This window comes from Scyliorhinus canicula, chromosome 10 (genome assembly GCF_902713615.1).
Source record: "Scyliorhinus canicula chromosome 10, sScyCan1.1, whole genome shotgun sequence".
Taxonomy (NCBI): Eukaryota; Metazoa; Chordata; class Chondrichthyes; order Carcharhiniformes; family Scyliorhinidae; genus Scyliorhinus; species Scyliorhinus canicula.
This window is the reverse complement of record NC_052155.1, coordinates 3,439,075-3,450,578: the sequence shown is the minus strand read 5'-3', so window position 1 is coordinate 3,450,578 and position 11,504 is coordinate 3,439,075. Positions and strand designations below refer to the sequence as shown.

The 11,504-nt window shown below is 58.3% G+C and overlaps 1 protein-coding gene across 1 annotated transcript in view; it reads left to right on the top strand.

Moving 5' to 3' along the window:
• Positions 1-2,371: 2,371 nt before the first annotated feature.
• The window catches only part of LOC119972188 (SWI/SNF-related matrix-associated actin-dependent regulator of chromatin subfamily D member 3), a 50,570-nt gene continuing 41,437 nt past the window's right edge, over positions 2,372-11,504 (top strand). Inside the window, exons 1-2 of the mRNA XM_038808521.1 lie at positions 2,372-2,485; positions 3,355-3,456. Of these exons, the coding sequence (XP_038664449.1) occupies positions 3,442-3,456 (15 nt within the window). The 5' untranslated portion in view covers positions 2,372-2,485; positions 3,355-3,441. The remainder of the gene's footprint in view (positions 2,486-3,354; positions 3,457-11,504) is intronic.

Sequence of the window (11,504 nt, the reverse complement as noted above, 5' to 3'; positions counted from 1 at the left end):
CAGCAGTCCTTCACTACTGACCCTCTGACAGTGTAGCACTCCCTCAGTACTGACCCTCTGACAGTGCCGCACTCCCTCAGTACTGACCCTCTGACAGTGCGGCACTCTCTCAGTACTGACCCTCTGACAGTGCTGCACTCCCTCAGTACAAATCCTCTGACAGTGCGGCACTCCCTCAGTACTAACCCTCTGACAGTGCAGCACTCCCTCAGTACTGACCCACTGACAGTGCAGCAGTCCTTCACTACTGACCCTCTGACAGTGTAGCACTCCCTCAGTACTGACCCTCTGACAGTGCAGCACTCCCTCAGCACTGACCCTCTGACAGTGCGGCACTCTCTCAGTACTGACCCTCTGACAGTGCGGCACTCCCTCAGTACTAACCCTCTGACAGTGCGGCACTCCCTCAGTACTGACCCTCTGGCAGTGCAGCACTCCCTCAGTACTGACCCTCTGACAGTGCAGCACTCCCTCAGTACTGACCCTCTGACAGTGCGGCACTCTCTCAGTACTGACCCTCTGACAGTGCGGCACTCCCTCAGTACTAACCCTCTGACAGTGCGGCACTCCCTCAGTACTGACCCTCTGGCAGTGCAGCACTCCCTCAGTACTGACCCTCTGACAGTGCGGCACTCCCTCAGTACTGACCCTCTGACAGTGCAGCACTCCCTCAGTACTGACCCTCTGACAGTGCGGCACTCCCTCATTACTGACCCTCTGACAGTGCAGCACTCCCTCAGTACTAACCCTCTGACAGTGCAGCAATCCCTCAGTACTGACCCTCTGATAGTGCGGCACTCCCTCAGTACTGACTCTCTGACAGTGCAGCACTCCCTCAGTACTGACCCTCTGACAGAGCGGCGCTCCCTCAGTACTGACCCTCTGACAGTACAGCGCTCCCTCAGTACTACCCTCTGACACTGCGGCACTCCCTCAGTACTGACCCTCTGACAGTGCGCCACTCCCTCAGTACTGACCCTCTGACAGTGCGGCACTCCCTCAGTACTGACCCTCTGACAGTACAGCGCTCCCTCAGTACTACCCTCTGACACTGCGGCACTCCCTCAGTACTGACCCTCTGACAGTGCGGCACTCCCTCAGTACTGACCCTCTGACAGTGCGGCACTCCCTCAGTACTGACCCTATGACAGTGCAGCACTCCCTCAGTACTGACCCTCTGACAGAGCGGCACTGCCTCAGTACTGACCCTCTGACAGTGCGGCGCTCCCTCAGTACTGACCCTCTGACAGTGCGGCACTCCCTCAGCATTAACCCTCTGACAGTGCAGCACTCCCTCAGTACTGACTCTCTGACAGAGCGGCACTCCCTCAGTACTGACCCTCTGACAGTGCAGCACTCCCTCAGTACTGACCGTCTGACAGTGCAGCGCTCCCTCAGTACTGACCCTCTGACAGTGCAGCACTCCCTCAGTGCTCACCCTCTGACAGTCCAGCACTCCCTCAGTACTGACCCTCTGACAGTCCAGCACTCCCTCAGTACTGACCCTCTGACAGTGCGGCAGTCCCTCAGCACTGACCCTCTGACAGTGCAGCACTCCCTCAGGACTGACCCTCTGACAGTGCAGCACTCCCTCAGTACTGACCCTCTGACAGTGCGGCACTCCCTCGGTACTGACCCTCTGACAGTGCGGCACTCTCTCAGTACTGACCCTCTGACAGTGCGACACTCCCTCAGTACTGACCCTCTGACAGTGCGGCACTCCCTCAGTACTGACCCTATGACAGTGCAGCACTCCCTCAGTACTGACCCTCTGACAGAGCGGCACTGCCTCAGTACTGACCCTCTGACAGTGCGGCACTCCCTCAGTACTGACCCTCTGACAGTGCGGCACTCCCTCAGTACTGACCCTCTGACAGTGCAGCACTCCCTCAGTACTGACCCTCTGACAGAGCGGCACTGCCTCAGTACTGACCCTCTGACAGTGCGGCACTCTCTCAGTACTGACCCTCTGACAGTGCGGCACTCCCTCAGCATTAACCCTCTGACAGTGCGGCACTCCCTCAGTACTGACCCTCTGACAGTGCAGCACTCCCTCAGTACTGACCCTCTGACAGTGCAGCACTCCCTCAGTACTGACCCTCTGACAGTGCAGCACTCCCTCAGTACTGACTCTCTGACAGAGCGGCACTCCCTCAGTACTGACCCTCTGACAGTGCAGCACTCCCTCAGTACTGACCCTCTGACAGTGCGGCACTCTCTCAGTACTGACCCTCTGACAGTGCGGCACTCCCTCAGTACTGACCCTCTGACAGTGCGGCGCTCCCTCAGTACTGACCCTCTGACAGTGCGGCACTCCCTCAGGACTAACCTGTATTTGCTGCTCTCTGATGCAGGTTTTGATTAATTGTGAATATATTTTGTGTTTCAGCCTGGTAAACAGAAGAGGAAATTCTCGTCCTTCTTCAAGAGTCTGGTTATTGAGTTGGACAAGGATCTGTACGGGCCGGACAATCACCTGGTGGAGGTGACATGGAATTTCTCACTCTTCTGTCCTGTCCCCACTTCAGATTTCAAACTCTCATTCTCTTTTTGGAATTAACCCCAGGACACACTTGCCTCACTATCCACCTCCTCACTTCTCCCTCCCTCTTTAACTAAGGTGACCTGATATATCTCTCAGGGGTAAATGGGATGATAATTCCTGCTGGGAAACACCGTGAGATTTGGACTCCATCGGTGTAGCTTATTGTCCGATATCCTTCAACACACTCTTGTTCTCAGTCGCTGCTGGTTCAAGGATCAGGGGGCTCAGGGTTTCGGGTGAGAGTTGTTCAGTGGTGGGAGGGGGGGGGGGGGGGATAATATGAGGAAGAACGTTTTTACCCAGCAAGTGGTAGTGACCTGGACCCTGTTGACCAGGAGGGCAGTGATTGCGGAGAAGGTCAATGATTTGAGAAGGATATTGGACGTGCTCTTGAGGGAAGGGACCTTGCTGAGCTACCGTGTCTGAAAATGAAGCCACGGTGACGAGATGCTGTTGCTGGTGCCTTTGTGTCAGGTTAGGGTGATGGCCTACCTCACGAGATGGTTAATCCACCTCCCAGCCCAGTTCATTCTCCGGGGGTGGGTTAAATCCACAGCTGCTAACTTCAGGACAGGAATTCACAAGGAGCAGGAAACAGGGTTTCCGCTTCCGAATACTGACCCTGTTTCCCCTGCGGACCTGTGAAGCCCCCTGTGGTCGATTGTCTACTACCCATTCCCATCGTGTGTATGAAGGACTGTCGTTCGCCCACCCAGAGCCTGGGAAGATTGGGGAGCAGTTGTTGGGTTAATGGATGGCCTGTTTATAACAGTCCGGGAATAATTTGAGCTCTGTCTCTTTTCTTGCAGTGGCATCGCACACCCACAACCCAGGAGACAGATGGGTTCCAGGTGAAGAGGCCGGGAGATGTCAGTGTGAGGTGCACACTCCTACTGATGCTCGACTATCAGGTGGGCAGTACGGGCAGGGGGAGGGGCCTCCAGGGGTGGGGCAGTGTGAGAGGGGAGGGGCCTCCAGGGGTGGGGCTGTGTGATGGGGGAGGGGCCTCCAGGGGTGGGGCGGTGTTAGAGGGGAGGGGCCTCCAGGGGTGGGGCTGTGTGAGAGGGGAGGGGCCTCCAGGGGTGGGGCTATGTGATGGGGAGGGGCCTCCAGGGGTGGGGCTGTGTGATAGGGGAGGGGCCTCCAGGGGTGGGGCGGTGTTAGAGGGGAGGGGCCTCCAGGGGTGGGGCTGTGTGATGGGGAGGGGCCTCCAGGGGTGGGGCTATGTGATAGGGGAGGGGCCTCCAGGGGTGGGGCTGTGTGATGGGGAGGGGCCTCCAGGGGTGGGGCTGTGTGATGGGGAGGGGCCTCCAGGGGTGGGGCTGTGTGATGGGAAGGGGCCTCCAGGGGTGGGTCTGTCAGATGGGGAGGGGCCTCCATGGGTGGGGCTGTGTGATGGGGAGGAGACTCCAGGGGTGGGGCTGTGTGGTGGGGGAGGGGCCTCCAGGGGTGGGGCTGTGTGATGGGAAGGGGCCTCCAGGGGTGGGTCTGTCAGATGGGGAGGGGCCTCCATGGGTGGGGCTGTGTGATGGGGAGGAGACTCCAGGGGTGGGGCTGTGTGGTGGGGGAGGGGCCTCCAGGGGTGGGGCTATGTGATAGGGGAGGGGCCTCCAGGGGTGGGGCTGTGTGATGGGGAGGGGCCTCCAGGGGTGGGTCTGTCAGATGGGGAGGGGCCTCCATGGGTGGGGCTGTGTGATAGGGAGGAGCCTCCAGGGGTTGGGCTGTGTGATGGGGAGGGGCCTCCATGGGTGGGTGATGGGGGAGGGGCCTCCAGGGGTGGGTGATGGGGGAGGGGCCTCCAGGGTTGGTGATGGGGAGGGGCCTCCAGGGGTGGGTGATGGGGGAGGGGCCTCCAGGGGTGGGTGATGGGGGAGGGGCCTCCAGGGTGGGTGATGGGGGAGGGGCCTCCAGGGGTGGGTGATTGGGGAGGGGCCTCCAGGGTGGGTGATGGGGGAGGGGCCTCCAGGGTGGGTGATGGGGGAGGGGCCTCCAGGGTGGGTGATGGGGGAGGGGCCTCCAGGGGTGGGTGATGGGGGAGGTGCCTCCAGGGGTGGGTGATGGGGAGGGGCCTCAGGGTGGGTGATGGGGGAGGGGCCTCCATGGGTGGATGATGGAGGAAGGGCCTCAGGGTGGGTGATGGGGAGGGGCCTCCGGGGTGGGTGATTGGGGAGGGGCCTCCAGGGTGGGTGATGGGGAGGGGCCTCCAGGGGTGGGTGATGGGGGAGGGGCCTCCAGGGTGGGTGATGGGGAGGGGCCTCCAGGGGTGGGTGATGGGGGAGGGGCCTCAGGGTGGGTGATGGGAGGGGCTTCCAGGGGTGGGTGATGGGGGAGGGGCCTCAGGGTGGGTGATGGGAGGGGCCTCCAGGGTGGGTGATGGGGAGGGGCCTCCAGGGGTGGGTGATGGGGGAGGGGCCTCCATGGGTGGGTGATGGGGAGGGGCCTCCAGGGGTGAGTGATGGAGGGGCCTCCAGGGGTAGAGTTGTGGGGAGTGTCACGTCATTCCCATACTTGGTTGGGATGGGGGGGTGGGGGAGGGGAGGGGGGGTGACCCAGAAAACCCCAGTGGGGGGGGCTGAATTGCATTCTGGGGGGAGTGCAATCGTGGGACCTCGTTATCGGGCTGCCCGTTCAAAATGGCGTCCGCATAGCGGGATTCCCAGCGTGAGCACAAACCAGGTGTCATTCAGCTCCGGTGGGAATAAATCTCCAAACCGAGATTCCCGGCCGTGATGTGAGAAAAATCCTTTTCACACAGCGAGTGGTTGGGGTCTGGAATGTGCGGCCTGGAAGTGTAGTGGAGGCAGCTTCAATCGAGCAGTTCAACAGGGTATTGGATGTAAACAATGTGCAAGGGTGCGGGGAAATGGTGCTAAGTCATTAATACCACAAGATACTAACGGATAAAATTAGAACTGAAAAGTGGGAGTGTTTTCAAAAAATCATATTTGGTGCAATATGTGACCTGGACTTAATCCTAAAGAGCTCAAGTTGGACAAGGAACTAGTGATGGCCACAATAGAGAGGCCATCAAACTAATGGAAAGGTTTTTATGGAATGCCAGGAAAAAGAGATTTGCACAGCCAGAGAAAGATTCAAAGGAACGAATGAGATCAACGTACAGGGATTGGGGGAGAGATTGAGAGAGGAGGGAACGTGGGAGGGAGGTTGTGAGGGAATGGGGATGAGGAGTGGTGAGATTGAGGGGAAATGGGGATGAGGAGGGGGAGATTGAGGGGAAATGGGGATGAGGAGGGGGAAGATTGAGGGGAAATGGGGATGAGGAGGGGGGAGATTGAGGGGAAATGGGGATGAGGAGGGGGAGATTGAGGGGAAATGGGGATGAGGAGGGGGAAGATTGAGGGGAAATGGGGATGAGGAGGGGGGAGATTGAGGGGAAATGGAGATGAGGAGGGGGCGATTGAGGGGAAATGGGGATGAGGAGGGGGGAGATTGAGGGGAAATGGGGATGAGGGAGATTGAGGGGAAATGGGGATGAGGAGGGGGGAGATTGAGGGGAAATGGGGATGAGGAGCAGGAGATTGAGGGGAAATGGGAATGAGGAGGGGGAGATTGAGGGGAAATGGGGATGAGGGAGGGAGATTGAGGGGAAATTCAAGGACAACGTTGAGAGAAAGATGTTTGCTGAGAGAAATCTTAATAACAAACACAAGTGATATTGTCATTGGAAATCAGGAAATGGCAGGTTTACTAAATACTTTGTGTCAGCTTTCGGGCACAGATTAGATAGAATACCAGGGATAGCAGTGACATAAAAATATTCACAGTGAGAGGAGCAGGCAACATTCATCCCAAACCACCCCTTCAACACAATCATCCCAAAGGGGTGGTTTGGGAATGGTTTGGGATTATTGTGTTGATGGGATGATTTGGGGAGGTTTGGGATGGTTTTGGGGAGGTTTGGGGATGGGGTTTGGGGATGGGTTTGGGGATGGGTTTGGGGATGGGTTTGGGATGGGTTTGGGATGGGTTTGGGGATGGGTAGGGTTTGGGGATGTGGATGGGTTTGGGATGGGTTTGGGATGGGTTTGGGATGGGTTTGGGGATGGGTTTTGGGGATGGGTTTGGGGATGGTGGGATGGGTTTGGGGATGGGTTTGGGATGGGTTTGGGGATGGGTTTGGGAGGGGTTTGGGGATGGGGTTTGGGGATGGGTTTGGGGATGGGGGTTGGGGAGGGGGTTTGGGGATGGGTTTTGGGGATGGGTTTGGGGATGGGTTTGGGATGGGTTTGGGGATGGGTTGGGATGGGTTTGGGGATGGGTTTGGGACAGTTTGGGGATGGGGATGGGTTTGGGGATGGGTTTGGGGATGGGGATGGGTTTGGGATGTGGATGGGTTTGGGGATGGGTTTGGGGATGGGTTTGGGATGGTTTGGGGATGGGTTTGGGGATGGGGTTGGGGATGGGGTTTGGGGATGGGTTTGGGGATGGGTTTGGGGATGGGTTTGGGATGGGTTTGGGGATGGGTTTGGGATGGGTTTGGGGATGGGTTTGGGACAGTTTGGGGATGGGGATGGGTTTGGGGATGGGTTTGGGGATGGGTTTGGGGATGGGTTTGGGGATGGGGTTTGGGGATGGGGATGGGTTTGGGATGGGGATGGGTTTGGGGATGGGTTTGGGGATGGGTTTGGGGATGCGGATGGGTTTGGGGATGGGTTTGGGGATGGGGATGGGTTTGGGATGAGTTTGGGGATGGGGATGAGTTTGGGGATGGGTTTGGGGATGGGTTTGGGGATGGGTTTGGGGATGGGTTTGGGGATGGGGATGGGTTCGGGATGGGTATGGGGATGGGTATGGGGATGGGTTTGGGGATGGGTTTGGGGATGGGTTTGGGATGGGTTTGGGGATGGGGATGGGTTTGGGGATGGGTTTGGGGATGGGTTTGGGGATGGGTTTGGGGGTGGGGATGGGTTGGGATGGGTTTGGGCATGGGTTTGGGCATGGGTTGGGGATGGGGATTGGTTTGGGGATGGGTTTGGGGATGGGTTTGGGGATGGGTTGGGGATGGGGATGGGTTTGGGGATGGGTTTGGGGATGGGGATGGGTTTGGGATGTGGATGGGTTTGGGGATGGGTTGGGGATGGGTTTAGGATGGGTTTTGGATGGGTTTGGGGATGGGGTTGGGGATGTGTTTGGGATGGGTTGGGGATGGGGATGGGGTTTGGGGATGGGTTTGGGGATGGGGATGGGTTTGGGGATGGGTTTGGGATGGGTTTGGGGATGGGGTGGGTTTGGGGATGGGGATGGGTTTGGGGATGGGGATGGGTTTGGGTAGGGTTTGGGATGGGGATGGGTTTGGGGATGGGTTTGGGATGGGTTTGGGGATGGGTTTGGGGATGGGTTTGGGTTTGGGGATGGGGTTTGGGGATGGGGATGGGGATGGGTTTGGGGATGGGTTTGGGGATGGGTTTGGGATGGGTTTGGGGATGGGGTGGGTTTGGGGATGGGGATGGGTTTGGGGATGGGGATGGGTTTGGGTAGGGTTTGGGATGGGGATGGGTTTGGGGATGGGTTTGGGTAGGGTTTGGGGATGGGTTTGGGATGGGTTTGGGGATGGGTTTGGGGATGGGTTTGGGATGGGTTTGGGGATGGGTTTGGGATCGGTTTGGGGATGGGTTTGGGGATGGGTTTTTTGGATGGGTTTGGGACGGTTTGGGGATGGGTTTGGGATTATTGTGTTGATGGGATGATTTGGGGAGGTTTGGGGATGGGTTTGGGGATGGGTTTGGGATGGGTTTGGGATGGGTTTGGGATGGGTTTGGGGATGGGTTTGGGGATGGGTTTGGGATGGGTTTGGGGATGGGTTTGGGGATGGGTTTGGGATGAGTTTGGGGATGGGTTTGGGATGGGTTTGGGATAGTTGGGGATGGGGATGCGTTTGGGGATGGGTTTGGGGATGGGGAATGGGTTTGGGGATGGGTTTGGGGATGGGTTTGGGGATGGGTTTGGGGATGGGGTTTGGGGATGGGGATGGGTTTGGGATGGGGATGGGTTTGGGGATGGGTTTGGGGATGGGTTTGAGGATGCGGATGGGTTTGGGGATGGGTTTGGGGATGGGGATGGGTTTGGGATGAGTTTGGGGATGGGGATGAGTTTGGGGATGGGTTTGGGGATGGGTTTGGGGATGGGGATGGGTTTGGGATGGGGATGGGTTTGGGGATGGGTTTGGGGATGGGGATGGGTTTGGGGATGGGTTTGGGGATGGGGATGGGTTTGGGATGGGTTTGGGGATGGGGATGGGTTTGGGCATGGGTTGGGGATGGGGATTGGTTTGGGGATGAGTTTGGGGATGGGTTTGGGGATGGGGATGGGTTTGGGGATGGGTTTGGGGATGGGGATGGGATGTGGATGGGTTTGGGGATGGGTTTGGGGATGGGTTTGGGATGGGTTTGGGGATGGGTTTGGGGATTGGGTTGGGGATGGGTTTGGGATGGGTTTGGGGATGGGGATGGGGTTTGGGGATGGGGATGGGTTTGGGGATGGGTTTGGGGATGGGTTTGGGATGGGTTTGGGGATGGGATGGGTTTGGGGATGGGGATGGGTTTGGGGATGGGGATGGGTTTGGGTAGGGTTTGGGATGGGGATGGGTTTGGGGATGGGTTTGGGATGGGTTTGGGATGGGTTTGGGGATGGGTTTGGGGATGGGTTTGGGGATGGGGATGGGTTTGGGGATGGGTTTGGGATGGGTTTGGGGATGGGTTTGGGATGGGTTTGGGGATGGGTTTTTTGGATGGGGATGCGTTTGGGATGGGTTTTGTGATGGGGATGGGTTTGGGGATGGGGATGGGTTTGGGATGGGTTTGGGGATGGGGATGGGTTTGGGCATGGGTTGGGGATGGGGATTGGTTTGGGGATGGGTTTGGGGATGGGTTTGGGATGCGGATGGGTTTGGGGATGGGTTTGGGGATGGGTTTGGGATGGGTTTGGGGATGGGTTTGGGGATGGGGTGGGGATGGGTTTGGATGGGTTTGGGGATGGGAATGGGTTTTGGGGATGGGTTTGGTTGGGGATGGGATGGGTTTTGGGGATGGGTTTGGATGGGAATTGGTTTGGGGATGGGATGGGGATGGGTTGGGGATGGGGATGGGTTTGGGTAGGGTTTGGGATGGGGATGGGTTTTGGGATGGGTTTGGGATGGGTTTGGGGATGGGTTTGGGGATGGGGATGGGTTTGGATGGGTTTGGGGATGGGGATGGGTTTGGGATGTGTTTGGGGATGGGTTTGGGATGGGTTTGGGGATGGGGATGGGTTTGGGGATGGGTTTTGGGGATGGGTTTTGGGATGGTTTGGGGATTGGGGATGGGTTTGGGGATGGGTTTGGGGATGGGGATGGGTTTGGGGATGGGTTTGGGGATGGGTTTGGGACGGTTTGGGGATGGGTTTGGGATGGTTTTGGGGATGGGTTTGGGGATGGGTTTGGGATGGGGATGGGTTTGGGGATGGGTTTGGGGATGGGGATGGGTTTGGGGATGGGTTTGGGATGGGTTTGGGTATGGGGATGGGTTTGGGGATGGGGATGGGTTTGGGGATGGGGATGGGTTTGGGGATGGTTTGGGATGGGGATGGGTTTGGAGATGGGTTTGGGGATGGGTTTGGGATGGGGATGGGTTTGGGGATGGGGATGGTATTGCGGATGGGCTTGGGGATGAGTTTGGCGATGGGGATGGGTTTGGGGATGGGTTTGGGGATGGGGATGGGTTTGGGGATGGGTTTGGGGATGGGCGTGGGTTTGGGGGTGGGTTTGGGGATGGGTTTGGGGGTGGGGATGGGTTTGGGAATGGGGATGGGGATGGGTTTGGGGATGGGGATTGGTTTGGGGAGGTTTGGGTGTGGGTTTGGGGATGGGTTTGGGGATGGGTTTGGGGATGGGTTGGGGATGGGTTTGGGGATGGGATGGGGTTTGGGGATGGGTTTGGGGATGGGTTTGGGGATGGGTTTGGGATGGGATTGGGGATGGGTTTGGGATGGGGTTTCGGGATGGGTTTGGGATGGGTTTGGGGATGGGTTTGGGGATGGGTTTGGGATGGGTTTGGTGATGGGTTTGGGGATGGGTTTGGGGATGGGTTTGGGGATTGGTTTGGGGATGGGTTTGGGGATGGGGATGGGTTTGGGGATGGGTTTGGGGATGGGTTTGGGGATGTGTTTGGGAATGGGGATGGGTTTGGGGATGGGTTTGGGGATGGGTTTGGGGATGGGGATGGGTTTGGGGATGGGTTTGGGGATGGGGATGGGTTTGGGGATGCGTTTGGGAATGGGTTTGGGGATGGGGATGGGTTTGGGGATGGGGATGGGTTTGGGGATGGGGATGGGTTTGGGGATGGGTTTGGGGGTGGGTTTGGGGATGGGGATGGGTTTGGGGATGGGTTTGGGGATGGGGATGGGTTTGGGGATGGGGATGGTTTGGGGATGGGGATGGGTTTGGGGAGGTTTGGGGATGTATTTGGGGGTCAGTTTGGGGATGGGTTTGGGGATGGGGTGGGTTTGGGGGTGGGTTTGGGGATGGGTTTGGGGATGGGTTTGGGGATGGGATTGGGGATGGGGTGGGGATGGGGTTGGGGATGGGATGGGTTTGGGGATGGGGATGGGTTTGGGATGGGGTTTGGGGATGGGTTTGGGGATGGGTTTGGGGATGGGGATGGATTTGGGGATGGGTTTGGGGATTGGGATGGGATGGGTTTGGGGATGGGTTTGGGGATGGGGATGGGGATGGGTTTGGGATGGGGTTTGGTGATGGGTTTGGGGATGGGTTTGGGGATGGGTTTGGGGATGGGGATGGGTTTGGGGATGGGGTTGGGGATGGGTTTGGGGATGGGGATGGGGATGGCGATGGGTTTGGGGATGGGTTTGGGGATGGGGTTGGGGATGGGATGGGTTTGGGGATGGGTTTGGGGATGGGGATGGGGATGGGTTTGGGATGGGTTTGGGAGGATTTGGGGATGGG